This window comes from Camelus bactrianus, chromosome 11 (genome assembly GCF_048773025.1).
Source record: "Camelus bactrianus isolate YW-2024 breed Bactrian camel chromosome 11, ASM4877302v1, whole genome shotgun sequence".
In the NCBI taxonomy this organism is placed as follows: Eukaryota; Metazoa; Chordata; class Mammalia; order Artiodactyla; family Camelidae; genus Camelus; species Camelus bactrianus.
In genome coordinates, this window is record NC_133549.1 from 42,101,067 (window position 1) to 42,124,160 (window position 23,094).

Here is a 23,094-nt window from a genome sequence, read left to right on the forward strand (position 1 = left end):
CAATTAAAAAAAAAAAAAAGTAGAGGAGGTGGCAGGAGAAAAGGACCATTGTAGATGAAAAGCACTATCAACTAAATGCCAAGTGTGGACAGTGTTTGGATCATTATTCAAACTAATCAACAGTTAAAAAAAAATAAAATAAAGACATGTATGAGGTGACTGGGGAAATTTAATGGTATCAAAGAAGGCTTTTTAATTTTTTTTTAGGTATTATAATGTATTATTAGGTATTTTAGGTATTGTATATTAAAGACTGAAATCCCTCTTTTAGGAATACATACAAAGTACTTACAAGTGAAATGACAAAATACCTGAGATTTGCTCTTAAATAATCTAGCAGGCATGAAGTGGGGAGCAGGGATAGAGATGAAACAAATTAGGTCATGCTGATGATTGCTGGAGTTGGGTGATAAATCCATGGGGGTTTATTATATCATTCCCTCTACTTTTGTGCATATTTGACAATTTCTATAGTAAAAACCAAAAAACCATTTAACATGAATAAATAGAAATCATGATCAAAAGAGGGCCTGAGAGGGGTAGCAGAAGGAACAGGAGACTTGGGGGTTGATGAATCAGGAGCCGTGACACACCACAGGCCCTGATGCGGGAGCCCTCAATCTCTTAGCAGGGTTTGTCATGGCCCAGAACCCACTGTTGCTGTCGCTGCACCCGGAGGGCCACCCACACCCAGCTTCTCACCTTGATCCCACTGAGGATCTCATTCATGATCTTTAAGCGTTTGTCTTTATTTTTCATATTTTTTACCTGCAGGGAAAAAGCAAAACAAAAACAGAACACACTTCCATGTGAGAGGGTCCAGATTTGCTGCGGATGCTAAGTCTCGGTGGCACTTGTGGCTGTCACTTGGTGAGAACTTGAGGTGCCCAGTGATGGGATGTGTCTCTCCCACTCTCCTCTTTGCCCTCCCTGCTCCTGCCACACCCACCTCCTCGCTGCGCCTGAACAGCCTTGGCCTGACTGTGCCCACTCCCCAGCGTGTTTTTCCCAAGGCTTCCTCCTTCACACTCAGGTTTGTGTTGTCCAGAGCTCAGCTCAATGTCCTCTCCTCACAGAGGCCTTTCCTAGCCCCATAACCTAAAACAATCACCCACTCATGATCACATTATCATGTTTAATTCTCTGCATAGCAATTATCATAACTGATATTTTTCTTCTCTGCTTTTATTTGTTTATGGCTTGAATCTCCACCCCAAGTAGGAAGTAAGTTCCACAAGAGCAGAAGCCTTGTGTAATTTGCTGTGTTCCCCCAAAACAGGATGTGCAATAAATACTTTAAAAATATTTGTAACTAATGAATGCAAAACAAATGAATGAATAAATCACATACACCACTGAGCCCACCCATCCAATCAATGATTTCTGGCAAGCTAAGGACTATCCATAAGGAGCCCGGCTACCTGGTGGCAGCAGGGTTGATTGCCAGGATTTAGGTTTAAAGTTTGGGTTACTCATGTGACTGCTCTGAATGGTTGGTTTGTAATGCTATGGAGAAACAGGGCCAATATTACTGTTCTAAGAACAGCCCAGCAGAGTAGGGTGGAAGAGTTACATGCAGGGTCCCTGGGTGGTCTTCTCTCCAATCAGGAACACGAATAAAGATAGAGTATGTATACCCTAAGAGTGGTCAGAAGATGAAAGGGAAGATAAAGCCAAGTTATTTTGGGATAGTGGCAAGTCTCCTATCAGCTTTGCCTTGCCCAAACTCCGATCACAAGTCAGAATAAAGTAAAAGACTTCGGATTTTGAAGAATGTGTATACATCCCCAGTGACTCTGTTTCTTTACCTGAATAGCCCTATTCTTGGTGGCGAGTACTCCATTTACTGGTATTAGGAGCACCATCACCCCAACACCTGCTAAGACTGAGGGTCCCAGCTCTGCCCATAGGAAGTAGACAGATAAGACAATCTGTAGAAGGTTTGACCACAGCAGGTGGATGAAGCTGGTCACATCCATGAGCTTCTGGGCATCCACAGACATCAGGTTCACTGCTTCTCCAACAGTGTACTGCTTCCTGGCCCGGTTGGATAGAGTCAACGCCTAAAAATAAAGATTGGAATTGGGATACATGAACAAGGCCAAAGGTACTGGAGAGTAAGAAGGGAAATTCAGGAAGGAAGTGAGGAGACAGTAGAAGGATGGGTTCCATACGGACACAACTTTTCCAAGGGGCTGTGATCTTCTTGCCTCTAAATCTTACAGTGTTCCCTCATTCTTGACCACTCTTTTCTGCTATTCCTACCTTCCCCAACTGTCCCCTCCCCACACATACTTTTTGTTTCTCAGAAAACTCCTATTTATCCCTTAGTGTCAGCTTAGATGGAACTTGTGCTGTAAAGGCTTCCCTGACTCCCAAGTTTGGGTTAGATACCCCTCCTGTGGATTCTCCTAACATCCCGTGCTCACCTCTGCCATTACATTCATCACACTGAACTGTAACTGTCTTGTTTTTCTGTTTCTCCACCAGTAGTAAACTCTTTAAGGACAAGGGCTACATCTGTCCAATTCACTACTGTATCACATGCACACAGCGGGGAATCAAATACTGAAGGATGGAAGGGACGGAGGGATGAAGAGAGGAAGCATGTATTGATTCTGGCCTTGCAGACTTTAATGTGGCAAGGTTATGTGGAGCCATATTATAAGGAGAAGGCAACCATTCCCAAAAAGGACAGAGATCTCAGAATAGAGAGGAAGGTTTTACATATTGGAAGCAAAATGATTGTCTATTGTCAGGAATTTGAGGGAAACACATAGATGCCTGAATCTTGGGCATGGGCCTCCTGTTCTCATGTTAGAGAGATGAGAAGAAGGCTGATACCGAGTCTGTCACTTACGGCAGTGCTTTGTACAAATGCTCCCAGCCAAGGGAGTCTGGGAGGAGGGGTAGGGGGCTGCATGAAATTGGCTTGCATACGCTCGCCAAGCCACCCTCTGGTGTGGGCTACATCTCTCCTGAGGAAGGTTCCCAAAAGGCAGTGTATGGGCTACAAGTGGCCCTAGATATGCACCTTCACCCTCCTCCTAGAAGCTCTGTCACCTTAATCCATCAATATACTCTTCTTTGGAACATACCAGGATTCTTGGTTGTACAGTAAAAAGAGAGAAATTTCCTAAAATGTTAGGCTACCAAGATTCTAGAGAAGTCAGTCTATTACTATGCCTCCCCTTTGATATTGAAAAAAATTTTTTAAAAAGTAATACATAATTACTTTTCAAGGTAATCACTATATTTTTCTTTTATCAAAGTGGAAAAGTTACTTAGTCTTGATAGTCCTTGACTGGGGGCAGGTCCTGGTTATGCGATTCTAGGCATTGAAATGATCTAAGCCCTACTTCTCTATAAACTAGGGGTAACACGGTTACTTCACGGGGCTGTGAATTAATAATGGATGTAAAAAATGTTTTATAACATTATATTATTATAACATTTCATAAATGAGCATTATCTAAATATATGAAATTAGGCCATTTTAAATTCTATTCTAATAGCAATACTGTTTTGAAAGAAGGTCTCATTAAGGGCTTATTTTACACATTCCTCATTGATTATAACAGTTGGAAAACCTGGAATATATTAAGAATCAAAAGAGTAGGAATGGATCATCACAACTGTAAAAGTGTACATTCATAGAAATGTCTGAGACAGCCTGGTGAGTGACCTTATATCCTGCAAACCAGCAGAAATCCAGTATCTCAAAAAGGAACAAGGGTATTAAAAAATTAATTTTGGAGATGACAAATTCCAGTGTAAAGGTATCTGGGAGTTCAAAAAACTTGACCAGACTTCTGATCTTTTTTTTTTTTTTTCATTTCATTTATTTTTTGGAGGGGGAGGTAATTAGATTTGTTTATTTATTTATTTGATAGAGGTACTGGGGATTGAACCCAGGACATTGTGCAGGCTAAGCACACACTCTACCACTGAGCTATACCCTCCCACCTAGACTTCTGATCTTAAGACATTTGGAATACCTGTCTGGGTCCCTTGACAAATCAGCATCTACTCAGGGAAGACAAAGACACACTGGAGTTTTAAGAGAGGAAAGTAAAGGAGAAAATCAGGAGCTGTAATAGAGAAGTCATGATGATAGAACTCTCCAGTGGTGGATGCAAAAGAGGAAGAAAAGGCAACTGTTTGATGTTCGGACCTATAAAAAAAAGTCTCATCTCCTCATGTATGAGTTTCCTCCTCAGGCTTGTAGTCACTCCTCTATTTTCATTTCTTTCTTTTTTATTTATTTTTTATTTAAGATACAATTGACTATTTTCATTGCATAAGGGGACAAAATGAGATTTCACCTTAGTGTCCAGGGCAGGGGAAAATAGAGTTGCTCTGAGAAAGTTAAACACTAAAAGTAAAGTATCAAAGGGAAGATGGGCAAAATCACCTTAAGGAAATGGAAAAGCTCCCAAGCCTGCAGAACTTAGTAACCAGGGTGAAGGTATTTACAAATCAAAAAAAAAAAGGAATCAGGCAGAGAAAGGGTTGGTCACCATAAAAGATTTAGAAAAAGAAGTCACTAGACAAAAGTGGGTCTGGGGAGATGGAGCCCTGGTCCACAGTGTGTTCTAATCTACAGCAAAATTGTGATTTGAGATGGACGCACCAGGTCTTACGAGCCCAATTTCAAGTACTATTTGGTTTAAATGTTGGTAGTTTTAGGAGTTTGCCTTTGGCCAGCTTTTCTGACCTTATATTCTTTCCCAAGGTGTTCTCAGCTCATGGAGAAAGGAAGGAAGAGAGGGGCAGTATGCAAGCCTTCAAGGCTGAAAGGCAGATCCTGGGCAGAGAGCAGTGTACCAGTTTTCCCTGGCGTTCAGCCTTCTCTCACTCCCAATCTGTATACACACTTTCCTTATTTTAATTTCCAGAGAAACATCTAAAGAAGGCTGTACAGTGGGTCAAAATCAAGTGTTGAGGTCAGTTATCATTTCTGTCAAATTTTCCTCAATCTTGGAATAAATGCTCACATTTACTAAGGGGATTTTCTCTGGTGATGCCTGGCATATTCCACTCACCTTCTTATACACAGAAGCCATGACAGTGGTCCGTACTTTCATGCCCAGCACGAAGCACAGTTGAAAGTAGTACTGAAGGCAGAAAGACTGGATGAGGGCCACGGCGAAGAAGAGGATTGAATAGATATATCCAGCCCACAGATATATGCTACGGTCACTTGCAAAGGAGATCAACAATCTGCCAGAGCAAAACCAAGTAAGTGATGCCCATCAAGCCTCCGGGGGTGCCTCACCCTCCTCATGCACAGCCAGCCACCCAACCCTCTCCTGTGGGTAACAAAGGTGACCAGACTTGTTCAATGCTCTCGGAAGACTGAGCCCCACAGTCACACTAGCGCTTTTGCCTTTGTCTGGAGATGAGCAGCAAGAGCTTAGGGTTGATGAGCCATGGCTGTGCGGAGGGATACTACGTGCTCCCCAGAGCAGCCACCGCACTGCAAGGCCCTCTGTTTCCCTACCCCCTGGGAAAAGAGGCTGTGTGGGGCAAGCTGATTTATTCCCAGACAATGTGAGCCTGAAAATGAATTAGGACATGTATCCAGCATGAGTTAGAAGGGTTTCCTCTGGAGGACAGTTCATTCCATAGAGCCTGGTAGCTGTGAAGTCTTGTCACGATTAACCTGAACCTCCCAATGAAGGCCTGTCTGTGGAGCAATGAGGTTACAAACGCTGGGTACACGCCTTCCCTGGGGTATTCTGCTCACCTCTTGGATATGGCTCAGCTCACAGCAGCTCTGTTTCACAAGAAGGTGCCCCTAACAAGTCTCTGGCTTCCTATGAGGGGAAGGATGTGGAAAAGAGGGAGGCTAAAGGACAGATCATTTTAGATCTTGGAAAATGCCTTGTGCTTTTTATGAACACAACATGGTAAGGTGGAAGAAAATTATGAGCATTTTTAAAGATGAAAACTTAAAAATAGGCTCTTGCCTGCATGTACAAGGGGCAAAAAGGAGAGTGGCAGAGGAGGCCCTGAAAGGACAGTCTGGGGCTGGGGGGACTCACTTCAGCAGCTGAGGATTTAGAAACGTGAGGATGTCATACACCAGCTTCAGTAGAAATGATTTCAAGAGGATGGCGTAGAAAGTTTTGAAGAGAGCCATGACCAGCCAGGACTTGGGGAAGTCTTCCGTGGTGCCTGATTTCTTTTTTTTCTTTTTAGCTTCTTCCTAGGTACAAAACCAAATGACAACAGTGCTTACAGAGCGGTGTGGTGGAAGACTTTGCCTTGCTCTAAACAGCTCCTGAGTATTAAGCCCTTGAGCCCTGTTGTCTTCCTCGTACAGGTTTTGGTCTTCTCTCCACTGCCTGGTCACCACCCACCCTTTCAGCTGCTATCACTGTTCCGCTCCCCCACTCCTGTCTGATACTTGTGATCTATTCTGGATTAGGAAAACAGACAAATAAGCCAGTGGGAATACTATGTAATAACAAAAAAACAGACTGAGTGGAGGCCTGTGGGGCGCCATGGGAATGAAGGGCATGGACATGATAATATATATTCTTAGCTTAGAAGCCTTTTCATTCTCTTCTTGCTTGTGGCTGTTGTGGGATATTATGGGTTGAATAGAATTCCTGCAAAAGATATGAAGTCCTGTTGAACCCCCAGGACCTTAGAATGTGCCCTCATTTGGAAATAGGGCCTTTGCAAATGTAATTAAGTTGAGATGACGTCATTAGATTGTGTCATAAAATGGTTCCTACTCCAACATGACTGGTATCCTTACAAGAAGAGACACAGACACAGGGAGAAGAGGCCACATGATGACAGAGGCAGAGAGTGGAGTGAAACATCCACAAACCAAGGAACACCAAAGACTGCTGGCAAAAACCAGAAGGTGGAAGAGGCAAGGAAGGTTCCTCCCCTCCAGGTGTTGGATGGACTGTGGCCCTGCCAATGTTTAGATTTTAGACTTCCGGTCTCCTGAGCTGTAAGACAATACATTACTGTTGTTGTAAGCCATGCAGTTAGTGGTGCTGCTTCAGCAACCTTGGGAATTTACTACATGGGGCATCCCCACCCATTCACCCGCCTCTTCCTTTTCTTGTGTTTTGTTTGGCCTCCTCATTTACATGCTCAGGAGTCCTGCCATGACCCCAGTTTCAGCTTCTCAGCCTCTGTGACATCCTCTTGTCATTTCTCTCACTGAGGTCCCATCTGACCAGTTTCTCTTGCCTGAACAACTGCCCCAGCCTGCCTCCCAGCTTCCACTTTTGCCCTCCAACTGTCCATTCTCCTGGCAACAGCCTAAACAGGCTTTAAAAAATGTAAATTACTCCCCTTCTCAAAACTTTCCTCTGGCTTTCCAGCAGACTTAAAATAAAATCCAGACCCCTTACCATGGCCTACAAGCATCTGCACTGCTTAACCCTGGTCCACTTCCCTGAGCTCACTGCACCCCTCACTCAGCCTCCCCCTCCATGCTCCCAGAGCCTCTTTTACTTCTGCAAACAAGCCAACCACATTCCCCTCTCAGCCTTGCCCTCCTGCTCCCTCTGACTGGAAGATGCTTCCTTCTGATGGGCTCTTCTCATCATTTGGATCTCTGCCCAAATGTCAGCTCCTCTGAGAACCCTCTCCTGTTCCTCTGTCTAACATAGCATTTCACCCCAAATATATTACCGTGTTTTATTTTCTTAATAGCACTTAGTACTCTGAAAAAGTAACATACGTATTTGGTTTATTATTTATTTTCTAGCTCTCCAAAGATGAGGACTCTTTCAGGCTGTTCTTTATACCTGTGCCCAGAATGGTCTCCGACACACAGTGGTGCTCGATAAATATTTTCAAGTGAATAAATAAATAAATTAGCTGCTAATGCTAAATCCCACCAACGCGCACATTCTAGTAATGCTAAGGTATTCTTTTATTTTATTTTTCTATTTCAAAAACATCTTATTGTGGACATTTTCAATATTCCCCAAAGGAGAGATAATAGTGCGACATTATACCCTGATGTAGCCACCACTAAGGGATTATTAGTATTGTGAAAACTACTAATAAAGTAAAATGCAAAGTATGAAGTGCTGTCAAAATGGAAGGACAGAATCACCAGAACACTGATGACCTTTTGCTTAAGACACACAACACATTTGAACGGACACTCATGGTAAAGTTACCAGGACAAGGACGTCTTGGCTTTGACTCTGGTTCTTGTTCAGCTCATGCAGCCTGACTCCAGAGTTCCGCTGGGATTTCTTTCGCTGTCTTCTCTGGAACGCCCACCTTGCCTTCTGCAGCTCTCCTGTCATGTGTGTTTCAAACTTGCTGACTAGTATCTTTGTTTTACTCTTTTCATCAACATCCCAGACATCGTCAAGTGTCAGAGGTTTCTTGTAGCCTTTCAGAACAATGCTGGAACAAGAGCAACCCACAGACTGAAGCCCTACAGGTGGGGCCAGAGGCTGTCTCCTTGCTGTCTCTATCAAAACCATCCAGTTCTGGATAGAGGAACAAAAGAATAGGACTTCTCCCTTGCCTCAATACCCCATCTCCTAGCCCTTGGACTTGAAAGAGGAGTGGGAGAGCAGAAAAGGGAGCAGGTAGGGGTGATGGGAGGTGAAGGGGGAAGAAAACAACAAGAGAAGGAGAAGGGGTACTACTGAATTAAGGAGCCAAAAGAGCATCACCTCCCCCTGCTCCTGCTCCTTCCTCCTCAAACACTGGTTGCCTCTCTGCCACTCTGGCATCTCCTTGAGGAGCCTCCACGATGCCCTTAATGAACTGAGCAGACCTGGAGGCCACCCCTATAGTGTCTCTCTAGATCAATGCTCCTCACCCTGGGATTTGAGAACATGGATGGAAAATAAATCACATCTTTATTTTTACTACCTTCTATCTGAAATTTAGCCTTTCCTTCTAAGATGAATGTAATGCTAAGATATTACAACCACAGTTATAAAAATGAGCGCTTGTGTCGTCACCAGGAGATGTCATAGATGTTTTCACGGCTCATTTACACTCACCGCTGCTTTGAAACTATTAAACCCACCACTAGGTCTTGTTATTTAATGCGTTAATAAAAAGCACATGTATTACTACATCACAAATTTGGTTTTTTAAAAAAGTTTAGGTAACTATATTTCAATATATTTATTTTCCTTTATACTCCCATGTCTTTTATCATACACATTTAAAACATCTGAGACGGGATTCATGGGTGTTACCAGGCTGCCAAAGGGGTCCATGGAACTTCAAAGGCCAAGGATGACTGCTCAGATCCTCTGGCAGCCCGGGATGGCTGTTTTATCCTTTACCCAAGTCTGTACCACCCACCCTGCCCCCTAATTTCCCTTTTCCTGTCCTATTGCCTCCTTTTCCTTCTGTCCTTTTTTTTTGTGGAACCCTCAGGCTACCAAGAGCAAATCCCCCTCCATCCTCTCTCCTAGGTTCCCAATCTGCCCAGTGAAGGAACTGCAGTAAATTGATATGAATGTTTTAACAATCTCTAAGTAGAAAAGAAATGGAGGCCACAGGAGGCACTTTAATATTAAGATTTCCATCACCTTCAGAAAAGGGAGGGGGTTGGCCTATAGACAAGCCACAGTCCAGGCATTTCCTACCTGTCATACCAGCTAAAGGTGATGCTACTCAGAAATGAAGCCGTGGATGAAGGATTCTGCAAGACACACCAAAAAAAATCATAAAGCAAATCAAATTAGAAACAGGAATTCTATGGTACTCTAAAATTAGAAACTGATTTTTCTAAACATGATGTTGTGCTAGCAACTAGATACGATACTGAAGCAGGCTGGTCAATGTTTGTCTGGAGACCCTAAGGTCACCGGTAGAATGATAATCAAGACTTTTGGCATAGATGTATGAATTAACGTGCTGAAGCTTACTGGGTCAATGTAAAAGCCAACGTTTCCATATTCTAGTCACTCCGTTTCCTTATGTCACAAAATGGTCTATACTACTGTATTCTGGGCTTGTGAGACCTTCATGAGACCTAGACATCTCAAAGTTACATTTGTCAAGATACCATCCAATTAAATAATACATGAGGTTGGCATATTTAGAGTTTCACCTTTTTTTAAAACAATTTTTGAGGGGGAGGTAATTAGGTTTATTTATTTATTTACTTAATGGAGGTACTGGGGATTGAACCCAGGACCTTGTGCATGCTAAGCATGTGCTCTACTGATTGAGCTATACCCTCCACCTCTTAGAGTCTCACTTTTGATGAGTCATTTTTTTCTGAAAATGCTGAAAGGACCAGGACCAGGATCTGGAATGCATAGCAGATGAAGAACACGCAGGAGTAGGCCAGATTAGAATTGTCACCCTGTGAGAGGAGGGGGAAACAAAGAATTTTATCCGAATTAAGTCTAAACAGCCTCCATATTAGCAATGCTTGTGATTAAACTTATTATCAAATCCCCTAAATACAATTCTGTACTGGAACTCAATTTACCTTATGTCATTTATTCCAACTTAGAAGCTGCCCAGCAGTACCTCCTCACGTCACCTTCTCTCTCCTCCTTACCTTTAAGAGTGTCCGAATCAGAGTCTGAAATTGAAAAGTGCCACAGAATATTGAGAGAATCCAGAACAGGGACAGGAACCAAGAGTTCTTCTGTACACACCAGAGCCTGCTGTGCTGGACCAGCAGAACCAGGATCTAGAGAGAAATTCACATTATGTTTTGAAAAGTACTGTCACAAAGGACAAGAGGCAAGAAGGATGGCAGAGAACAGAGGGGGAAACAGGGGCTGAAGGAGGAGATTGTTGTAACTAATCTCATGCCAAATAGGACATTTCCTCCCTGATACCATCCAACTGTCTCTTTCAGGGCCCCGGTGCTTTTCCTGGGATCCTGTTCCCTACCCCATATCTACACTTGGGTAGGGAGTTAGCCAAGAACACAAAGGGTCACCACCTGCATCTAAATGGAGTAACTTCAGGAGGCAGATAAATCTTTTCAAGGCCCAAGGAAATAATTTCAGGCACTACAGTAATCAGGTGGGGGAGGCAGATTCTGCTGGATAGGTGCAAGTGTCTGTATCCTATTTTCTAAAAATATTAGGCTAAGCAATTAACAACAATAACAAAAACTTTGCCTTGCATCATCTCACTTAGTTGTAATTAAGAATTGTTTTCCCAGACCCAGTGCTATGATAGTAAACCAGCATTCTGAAAACCAAGCCATGATTTGTGGCATCTGCCAATTTTCATGGTACAAATACTCCCACCATAGTGAATTTCAATCTCCTACAAGATGTCACCAAACACATGGTTGGGAAGAGAGGTACATAGTCAGCTCTTTGAGCCAGCTCCAGCACACCGCTGCCTAGACCCTTGTTTGTTTGTTTTATAAAATGGTAACAAAGTTCCTACAGGGGCCAGGCAGACCATGTTGCTCAGTGAAGTGAGGATGGAGGACGGTGCTGAGCACAAGCCTGGTCTAATGGGAGCAACTGCTACTCAGTCCTAGCTGACTGTTGCCTTATGGGAATGTAGGCCCACAGTTCCCAGGCATTCTGATTTTTCAAGAAAGTTTAGAAATCCAAACAATTATATTGGATTGTCCTCTTTTAAAATGATGCTAAATCAACTGTTTTTTAAATACTGTACAGCTTCCCTTCCCTACCAAAAAAACTATGTCTGCAGGAGACAGAGCAGTTTCTGCTGTCAAGTTTATACAAACAATTTTAGATTCAGTGATCCACTGATTAGAGTCACAAATCAATTTTTAAAAATAATGTTTACAGCATTTAGAAAATTATTTTACATTAAGAAACTTGGGTTTCATCTATGATCCTTAGATGGCAAGATATGAGGGCATAAGGGACACATCTTAGTCATTAAAACTAGTACTTACCCTAGGAAGGAAACATGATAAACAAGTATTAAAAAGCAAATGAAAAGCTAAAGTTTGTTTTACCCTATTACAACCAAGCTTTGCCTCATCATAGGTCCCGTGAAAAAGGTTGATGAAATTGGACTTAATTTCAATCCACCAGAGCAAATTTCAGCTGACTATGAGTAGGGAGAAGATAAACAGGGTGGAAGTGATGATGGGCCTTACCCATGTGGCCAGGTAGAGGCTTGGATTGGTGTATCTAACGGCAGGGACCGTGTCTTCTGTGAGTGCCAGGGCCAGATCTATGGCTGCCAGAATAAGAAGAAGCCCAACAATCACCTGAGAAGGCAAAAAGACCACTGTTAGGAGGATATCATTCTTTAGAACAGAATGGTTCTTAGTAATGGATGGTAAAAATGGCAGGCAGTGCAAGATAACAGTGCAACCTAAGTGTCCATCAACAGATGAATGCATAAAGAAGATGTGGTATAAATATACAGTAGAATACTACTCAGTCATAAAAAAAAAATGACAGTTCACCATTTACAGCACCATGGATGGACCTGGAGGGCATTATGCTAAGTGAAATAAGTCAGACAGAGAAAGACAAATACTCTATATCACTTATATGTGGATTCTAAAAAAATACAACAAACTAGTGAATATAGCAAAAAAGAAACAGACTCACAGATATAGAGAACAAACTAGTAGTTACCAGTGGGAGAGAGAAAGTGGAGGGGCAACAGAGGTAGGGGATTAAGAGGTACAAATTATTAGGTATAAAATAAGCTACAAGGATGTGTTATACAAATGGGGAATATAGCCAATACTGTATAATAACTACAAATGAGTATAATCTTTAAAAATTGTGAATTACTATGTTGAACATCTATAACTTATGTAACATTGTACATCAACTATATTCAATTAAAAAAATAGCAGGCAGTGATTCAGATCACACACTCAATAAATATTTCTGGAATCAATGGATACATACTGTTCAAGCAATAGAATAAAGTTCAAAGTGTGGTATGATAAGTGTTGCTAAGGAATGTTGAGTGTGATGGTTTTAAAGTATGTCCACAAATTCTGATACTCCTCCCTTCAAAAAATAGAGTGTAGTTCCCCTTCCCTTGAGTATGGGCTTAACTCTGACTCGCTTATAATGAATGGAATATGACAGAAGTGATGGTGTGTGACTTCCAAGAGAGGTCATAGAAAACAATGTTGCTTCCTCCTTGTTCTCTCTCATAGACCACTCACAGCAGGGGAAACCACCAGCCTCCTTGTGAGGACATTCAAGTAGCTCTATGGAGAGGTCCACTTGGTAAGGAACTGAGACCTCCTGCCAAAAGCCACGTGGGTGAGTCAATTTAGAGGCAGATCTTCTAGCCCAGTCAAGCCTTCAGTTGACCTTAGTCCCAGACTACATATTAATTGCAACCTCATGACAGACCCTGAACTCAGATAAGCTGCTCTTATATCCCTGACCCACAGAAACTGTGAGATAAAAAGTGTTTATTTTTAAGCTGCTGAGTTTGGGGATAATTTGTTACATAGCAATAGATAACTAATAAAACAGATTTAAAAGGGGGAATTTCTCCACCCCAACTGGGAAGGCACTATTCCCTTTCCTCAGTCATTAATGCCAGCCTTTTCTCCATAAAACTTTGAAGTTAATGATTGCAAATATGTGACCCCAGGATGACTCCAAGTTAGTCAATATTTGTCCTATGATCTCATAAGACATGATACACATTGTATTGTCCTAAAGGACCACCCCCTACCCACCCATCAGGAGGGAAAATTATTACCTCTGCTGAGGAGGTACTCCAGTATCTTAGCCCTCAAAATGAAGATCGTTAGTACCACCTGTCCTATGCTCATCACTTCCTACTCCTGTCCGTCTATGCCTACTCATTTCTGTAAATCTCATTAATCCAGAATGGCTCAGGCAGAGATATTGAGCCCTTAGTAATGAAAACCAGCCAAGGAGGGAGATGAATGCACCTTTAACTAACAGTACCAGTGCTATTATTTGGCAAGGTGTAGAGTCAAAGACATGTTAATAAGAGAAATGCATTTTTCCCAAGTATATTGCACTTTCCTCATATGAGACATAAGAGTTTTTGAGAAAATTCATAGCTTTTTAATTGGTAGGTTATATTTCCCTTAAGGTAAGTTAAGAGATAAAACAGAGCAAGCTGGAGCTAAAGCATCCAAACTTAGGACCACTGAGTAAAGAAACTACAAACCTGCAGACCATTCCCCAGGCCAAGGAAAAGGAGGGGACTTTGCCACAATCTTACATATATTAAACTCATACAAATTGATTAGAAGTACACTGAGCAATCCATATCAAAAAGGACCAACTTACATTATCAGAATTTCCTACAAAGCAATTAAAAGACAGCAACAAACTAACAACCCAATGCAAAAAATGGGCATAGAATATACATGAATAATTTAAAGAGAAAGAAACACAAATAGCTTTTAAATACATAATAAGATGCTTAACCTCACTAATAATAAGGGAGTAATTTCAAATTGTAACAACATACAATTTTCACTTAACTGATTAGCAAATAGTAAAAAGTTATTGAAACTAAGGAAAAACCTCTAGAGAGCAATTTGCAGCCTGAAAATTTTGAGTCCACATGCTCTTAACCCAGTAATTTTATTTCTAGGAATTTATCCTACAGACACATGCACAGGTATAAAGCTACTTATTGCAGCATTGCTTATAACGGCAGAAGGTTAGAAATCACCTCAATTTCTATCATACAGGACACATAAATTACGATATATCCAAATAACAGCACTTTCAAAGTCGTTATTAAAAAGAAGCAGACCTTTATGTGCTAAAATAGACACATCTCCAAGACACAGGAGAGTGTATTTAAGATACTAACATTTGTGTGAAAAAAAATATACATATGGAGGTGTTTGTAAAAGCATATATTATTTCTGGAAGAGTATACAAGGAACTGGTATCAATGGTTGCGAGCTCAGACAGGAGTGAGTGACAAGAGTATTGTGTATCCTTTTGTACCTTTTGAATTTGGTAACCCTCTGCAAGTTATCTTTCAAAAGAAAAAAAGGTAAATACACTAACAACCCTCATTTTAAAAAATGAGCAAGCATCGTGAACAGACAATTCACAAATGAAGAAACATCCTTAACAAATTTTTAAGAATCAACTGTGTTAGTACTTACAGAAATGCAAAGTAAGACAACAGAATGCCATTTTTGCACACAAAATTAAAGAAAAATATATTACTCAGTGCTGGCAATGGAACAGAGGCAAGCACTTGAACACACTTTTGGTGAGACTGTAAGTTGGTAAAAACTTTTCAAAATTATAAAAATTTTCTATTCTGTTTTAAAAGCCTTAAGCTGCTCATATACTTTGATATAGTAAATCCACTTCTAGGAAATAATCCAATTTGCAGGCAAATATTCTGTACAAGAATGTTAACTGGCATCTCATTTTTAATAGTGAAGAATTTATAAAACCTAAAATAACCCAAAACAGTGATGGAGGGATTATTGTGTTGACCTGAGACCGCCAGATATTTCTCCAGCAAAAATGGGTTTATTCAGCAGAGAACTGCATTTCCAGGTCTGAAACCACAGTGAGCTAAATGCAAGTCCCCCCACGACAAGGGAAGGAGAACTCATTTTACAGAGAGGAAAAGGAAGTTGGGAAGACTATAGTTAGCAAAGAGGCCATGGGCTTTTCTTTGGCTGAGTCCTAGCCAGGAAAGAAAGGAGTCTTTTCTTCTTGCTGTTGGGCTCAGCTATTGTCACAGTGGGTGAGAGCTCCTTTTTCTGGTCTCCCACCTCTATTTCATTGAGGTTTCTGTTAATTATTTCTTTTTACAGTTGGGAGGTGTTGCAAGAGTTGTTAAAATAAGTTATGGTATATTCATGTGATGAACTATTTTGTAGTCATCAAAATTATGCTCAAGAATAATGTTGGTAACACTGGGAAATGCTTTTTATATCATCTTAAGTGAAAAAAAGTAGACTATAAAATTGCATTCAATGAATTCAATTATGTTTTTCAAATGTGCATAGAAAAAGACAAGAGTTTCCAGTCCAGGATGCAAGGTTAGTCCACCTGTTTCCCATCTTTCCCAACCCCACTGAAATGATGGTAAAGAATACACAAGAAACAAATCCAAAATAGCACTGAGAGTATGAAAGGGAAAGGGTGAGCTCGGTAAACTGATTACATTTTAGAAGACAAAAAACAATGTGTCAATGGTGTCAGATAAAAGAGCAGAGAAAACCATGGCCCAAAATACACACAAGAAAAGGCAGCAGTGAAAGCCTGAGATAGACATTACTGGTTGCTGTGCTTGTGTTGTCTGTCTGTCCCCCCAGATTCACTCTCTACCCTTGTCCCTTAGAGCCAGGAGTGGTAACAGTTCACTGCCAAGCCCCAGGTCCCTTTGTAAATACAACCTCCTGACATCATCCTATTTTGCCTCAGCCATCTGTCTCCTGTTAGGACCCTGACAATTAGAGTTGCCTACTCAAAGCTATGTCTTCTTCCTAACAGAACCCCTCTTTTGTAAAATATTTACCCTACTAAGCTCAGCCATATGCTTGGGTGGATGCTGCACCCATCTCCAACCCTAAGAAGGGAATTAAAACCAATCATGATGGTCCCATTCCTCTGGCCTATGACTATTTCAGCCATGGGCATGTGACACAATTATGGCCAAAGAGAAATGAGGGATAGCTTGTGGGGACTAACCACCAGGAAGCTGAGAAAAATCAATACTAGCAAAGAATACAGCTGAGATAATTAAACAGAACAACTGATTCTGGGATGAAACAAACAGTAATGAAGTGAGCAGAAGAGAATTTTAAATTATTTTAAAATTAGTGTCCTAAGAGAGATTTGAGAAGACACTGCATCCATTAATATGTTGCTGTTAAAAAAAAAAGTTATATTCAGAAATTAAGATGAATTCTTAGGTATCAAATCCATTATTGCTAAAATAAAGGCTCTTTAGGATGATTAAAAGAAAAAAATTAAGAAACTCTCTCAGAACATAGGGGAAAAGAGAAAAAGAAATTCTAAAAAGTTGAGAAGGATGATCAGTTCAGAGTCCAACATCTATCTAAAAGAAGTTCTGGAGATATGGAATTTCAAACTTAGAGGAAAGGAAATGAAAATAATAATACATAAAAATGTATGTATTATGCAGATAAGAAAGATATGAGTCTTTAGGTTGAAAGTGTAGAACCCATTGAATGAAAAAAAGAACTCATTGAATGAAAAATATAAAAACCCTCATGAAATTTCAGGACATCAAGGAAAAAGGATAAAAGCTTCAAGAGAGGATAACAAAGAATGAAAAGAATTCTAACTTGGTAACACAGGATTTGGGGGAACAACACAGCAACATCTTCAGAGTTAAAAAAAAATTTTTTTTGAACCTAACATTCCATTTCTAGATCAACATTTTCAGAAAGCAAGGACCTAGAGACTTTACTATTGTTGTCTATGAAAATTTAATTTGAGGCTGTTCTCCAAGAAATGTGAGGGCACTAATTCTCTTGTCTTACACAAAGGGGCGTCAAGATGAGGACATAATGTACCGCAAGGTGACTATAGATAACAATACTGTACTGTCTATTTGAAAGTTGCTAAGAAAGTAGATATTGAAAGTTCTCATCATACACAAAAAATGTGTAACTATGTATGATGATGAATGTTAACTGGACTTATTATAGTGATCATTTCAAATAATTATGTTATGTACTGAAATTAATATAACGTTATATGTGAATTATACCTTTAATTTAAAAGAAAGACTATAAACTGAAAAAATCTCATTTAGTCTCCAGAACTTATATTGTAACTACAAGTTTGTCATTGTGATAATAGTCAAAATACTGTTACATACTTAAATTTGCTAAGAGACTAGATCTTGTGTTCTCACACAAAATAAGAAATGATAATTAAAGATGATTTAAAGAAATAAAAAGATATCCCATGCTCTTAGATTGGAAGAATTAATATTGTTAAAATGGCCATACTACCCAAAGCAATTTACAAATTTAATGTGATCCCTATCAAATTACTCAGGACATTTTTCCACAGAACTAGAACAAATAAGCCTAAAAATTTATCCTAAATTCTGAGTCTCGCACAAAAAACCCAGAACTGCCAAAGTAATACAGAAGAAAAAGAACAAAGCTAGGGGAATAACCCTTGTAGACTTTAGACAATACTACAGAGCTACAGTAATCAAAACAGTATTATATTGGCATAAAAACAGACATATGGATCAATGGAACAGACTAGAGAGCCCAGAAATAAACCCACACACCTACAGTCAATTAAGCTTTGACGAAAGAGGCAAGAATATACAATGGAGAAAAGACAATCTCTTCAACAAGTGGTGTTGGGAAAACTGTAAATCAATGAAGTTAGAACACTCCTTCACACCATATACAAAAATAAACTCAAAATGGCTTAAAGATTTAAACATAAGACCAGACACTATAAATCTAGAAGGCAAAACATTTTACAACATAAATCTCAGCAACATTCTCCTAAGACAGTCTACCCAGGCAATAGAAAAAAAAGCAAAAATTAACAAATGGGGCCTAATTAAACTTGTAAGCTTTTGCACAGCAAAGGAAACCATAAGCAAAACAAAACAACAACTTAAGGAATGAGAGAAAACATTTGCAAATGATGCAACTGACAAAAGCTTAATTTCCAGAATATACAAACAGCTCATATAACTTAATAACAAACAAAGAAGCAAAAAACAAAAAACAAACAAACAAACAAAAACCACCTAAACAACCCAATCCAAAAATGCGCAGATCTAAATGGACATTTCTCCAATGAAGGCATACAAATAGCCAATAGGTACATGAAAAAATGCTCAATATCACTAATTATCAGAGAAATGCAAATCAAAAAACTACAATGAGGTATCACCTCACACCAGTCAGAATGGCCATCATTCAAAAGTCCACAAACGATATAAATGCTGGAGAGGGTAAGAAGAAAATGTAACCCTCCTACACAGTTGATGGGAATACAGTTTGGTGCAGCCATTACAGAAAACAGAATGGAGATCCTTAAAAAACTAAAAATAGACTTACCATATGATCCAGCAATCCCATGCTTGGGCATATAGCCAAAGGAAACTCTAATTCAAAAAGATACATGCACCCTAATGCTCACAGCATCACTATATACAATAGCCAAGACATGGAAACAATCTAAATGTCCATCAACAGATGACTAGATAAAGAAGTTGTGGTATATGGACTACTACTCAGCCATAAAAAAGAATAAAATAATGCCATTTGCAGCAATATGGATGGACCTGGAGATTGTCATACTAAGTGAAGTAAGCCAGAAAAAGAAAGAAAAATACCATATGATATCACTTATGCATAGAATATGAAAAAAAATGACACAAGTGAACTTATTTACAAAACAGAAACAGACTCACAGACATAGAAAACAAACTTATGGTTATCAGCAAGGGAAGGTGAGTGGGAAGAGATAAATTGTGAGTTTGAGATTTGCAGACACTAACTACTATATGTAAAATAGATACACAAGTGCCTATTGTACAGCACAGGGAATTATATTTAATATCTTGTAGAAATCGATAATGAAAAAGAATATGAAAACAAGTATATACATGTATATGTATGACTGAAACATTATGCTGTACATCAGAAATTGACACCCACAAAAAAAAGGAAATTGCATATAGGGGCATTAGCTAGTATTATGGTGGTAATCATATAGCAATATGTAAATGTATCAAATAACACGTATTGCATACCTTAAACTTATAATTAACATATAACATTATATATCTCATAAAAATAAAATAAATATAATAATAATTATGTGACATGGCAGAACTGTTAGCTAAAGGTATGGTGGTAATCGTATTGCAATATATAGTGTATCAAATCAACACATTGTCGAATTGTATACTTCAACTTATACAATGTTGTATGTCAATTAAGGAAGAAAGAAGGAAAAAAGGAAGGAAGAGTGTAGAGTATAAAACTGATGGCAGACTTTTTTAGGTACAAAAGGTAACCTACAGAAGAACAGAAAATAATCATACAAAATTAAAAGACTAAGAGAAAGAGGAAGAGAGGAAAAGGAAGCTAGGTAGTTGGGTCAATGAGCTAAATTCCTTGTCTTTCATAGAGGACAGAAATAGGTCTTTTTTTAAGTTGATGGATCAAGAAATATAGGTCTAAACACATTATTTGCAGATATGGAGTTAACCATCAAAATAATTTTAAATGGAGGCCTCTAAAGAACAGGACCAGAAAGTAGAGGGGTGAAAAAAGATGTTTTCTTTTCATTTTTTTTTTTTTAAAGAGAACACAAGGAAACATCTCAAAATGTTAATGGGAGTACTTTTATCATACTGATAAAATTATCAATGGATTTCATTTTTTTCCTATTTCCATAGAGTAGACAAACTTTCTACAATAATCATGCATTGTTTTTATAATCAGAAACACATGCAGGCTTTTCTAATCAGGGTCAGGGAAATATTGCGGTTGTCTAATGATTACCAGACCCTTAGTCTTTGCCCTTAATCTCTGATTCACTGGAGGAGATGCAAGCACACATGGAGTTTACTAAAGTCAACTTCCTAAGGAGACACAATCTCATTGGTATTAAAAAAGAAAGAGTGGTTTGGCCATAGTTAATATCTTTCCATCTCCGCACAGTCCTCCTTTTCTCAGTGCTTTATGAATGCGCTCTGGTTGAACATTCTACCCTTTACAGAGGGTGCCTATTTCTACCAACTCCCTGGCAGACAAATGTCTAACTTTAGTTCCAATATTTTCAGGAACTATATCCCCCAGCAGTCCATTTTATTATAAGAGATATTATTACGAAAAAATTCTTCTGTATGTTGGGCTAAAATTGGGTCTCCAGAAACAACCAATACTGCTTACCTTGATCTTGCTGTCTGAAACTTTTCAGAACAAGTTAGGCAATCTTCTAGATATTTTTCTACAAACACTTGAAGCTGATTACCACATCTCACTGGCTCACAACACTAAGCCCATTTTTGCTACACATCTGACCTCAGCATGTCGACAACGTTCAGAACAAAATTCTTTTGTTCCCCTGGGACTAAATATGAGCTCGTTCATTCATTTATTTTTTAATTCAATGCATTCAATTACCAACTGTGCACAGGGTCCTTTCAGTAAGGGTGCACCTTTGAACAAACTGGTAGAGTCTCTTACCAGCTTAGTCAAGCAAATTGACTTAATCCAGATGAGGTAAACCCTGCACTAATGACCAAACAACAATGACAGTTCAAGAGAGTCAGAGAGGAACAAACAGCCCAAAGGCAGGTAGAACAGGAGGTGGAGAAATGAAGTCAAGTTGAGGAGTGAGCCTAGAAGGTTCTCATAGAAGAAGTGAACTGTTACTTTGTGAGGAATTATGCTTCTAATTCTTCCAGAGAAGAAACCAATTATTTTGAAATTTTTAAGAGGAAGCTAATCTGGGCCTGTCACTCTCAAGGTGGAGGACCAAAAAAAGTATAAATTATAAATGAAGCTCCTGAAACTATGAGCAAGGATGAGTGGATTATTAGTTGAGCAAGGGTGAATGATTATTAGCTATAGGGGGGAGGGGAAGCAAATTATGTTGCTTTTCCTTTTATCTATAGAGACTTGTGTTTATAAAAGTTAAACAAAATACTGATATGTCCATACAATGGAATATTATGGATGAAACTTGAACAACATGGATGAACCTTGAAAACCTTACTCTAAGTAAAAGAAACCAATCACAAAAGATCACATATTACATGGTCCCATTTGTATGGAATGTCTAGAATAGGGAAACTATGGAGACACAAAGTGGATTACTGGTTGCTTAGGGCTGGGGGAGAGGGGGAGACAGGGGTTGACAGATAAAAGGTTTCTTTTTGAAGGAACAAAATTCACTGTGGTGATGGTTGCACATATGAAAATATTTTAAAAATTGTATTTAAAAGGGTGAAATTGTATAGCACGTGAATTATTTCTCAATGAAGCTTTTTTTTTAAAGTTAAGTAATAATTATGAAAGAAACAAGACACTGATTTACTCATTACCCAACCTTTTCTTGGAAGCAGAAAATGATAGACGACCTCTTAATTGACTGACTCTAACCCAAAGCTCTATCTCATCCCTAAGGGTACTGAAGCATGCTGTCCAAGGTTCAGGGTCTAACATATTCTTGATTCAATCCCAATACCTGGAGTGCATTTAATACTAACATTCAACAAATGGGTACTGAGTGCTTGGCCCTGTGCTGGGCACTCAGGTCAACAAAGGAGACAATGACTCAGCTCCGGACTCTCAGAGACTGCTGTTTTCCTATTCAGAGCAGACAAAACCCACCGCCACTCCACCTCAGGGTGTCAGTGTAAATCCAACTTCCTTTGGCCAAATTCCTTCCTTCTTTTAAGACTGCAGTAACCTGGAGTCGTTGGTCTGTATGCCCATAGAACAGTAATTTACCTTTCTAAAGCTCTGTTTAATGATCAGGACAAACAGAAAAAAGCCTTGTGAAAAGAAGCAGATGGTAGATTTTAAGAGGTAGCTTTTACAACCTCAACTGAGAATCTTTCAGTTCCCGTAAGACCTTCTCTGCATTAATCAGTGCAGCTGGCTGAGGGGCTCCTACCTTTATTCCTCCTGGGCTTTATCCCGCAGCCCCTGTCCTTTCCATTATTTCTCTACTCAGGCATGTCACCTTGAGCACTCACCCTTCCTTCCTCTACTGTGATGATCATCCTCAACTCATAGAAGACTTTGGGAAAATGGAAACCCTATTTCAGAGGCAAGTTTTGGGAGATAATGTTTGGATTGCCTGAATGGTGCAGAGGACACAATATATAGTTAATTTTTACCTCGTGGTAGATGCCAACTGAATTATAGTCTCCTGATTTATTATAACAGCTTAAAGATAGATAATCCAGTGTTTGCTCCTCAACTGCTGAAAAAACAACTACTTGACTGACTGATTACTCATCATTGGTGTTTCAGGAGTCCAATATCCATAAAATGTAACAGTCATTATTCTTATGCAAAAATCAAAGTAATCTTAACTAAGAAATATGGCAAGGGACCAATGAGGCATAGGGCAGGTAGAGACAGGGACATTGAGAGCATGGCTCTTCTTGAGACAACAGCACCTGGGAAAGCAGATTCAA

The 23,094-nt window shown here is 39.6% G+C and overlaps 1 protein-coding gene across 3 annotated transcripts in view; it reads right to left on the bottom strand.

Moving 5' to 3' along the window:
* Positions 1-23,094, bottom strand: part of ABCC2 (ATP binding cassette subfamily C member 2) — a 59,927-nt gene that overhangs the window by 31,193 nt on the left and 5,640 nt on the right. For all 3 annotated transcript variants that reach the window (XM_074373781.1, XM_010971059.3, XM_010971058.3), the window contains 9 exons: positions 12,074-12,187; positions 10,532-10,666; positions 10,223-10,330; positions 9,606-9,661; positions 8,163-8,397; positions 6,048-6,211; positions 5,046-5,223; positions 1,809-2,063; positions 703-768 (listed from right to left, as the gene is read on the bottom strand). In XM_074373781.1, coding sequence (XP_074229882.1) covers positions 703-768; positions 1,809-2,063; positions 5,046-5,223; positions 6,048-6,211; positions 8,163-8,397; positions 9,606-9,661; positions 10,223-10,330; positions 10,532-10,666; positions 12,074-12,187 — 1,311 coding nt within the window. The remainder of the gene's footprint in view (positions 1-702; positions 769-1,808; positions 2,064-5,045; positions 5,224-6,047; positions 6,212-8,162; positions 8,398-9,605; positions 9,662-10,222; positions 10,331-10,531; positions 10,667-12,073; positions 12,188-23,094) is intronic.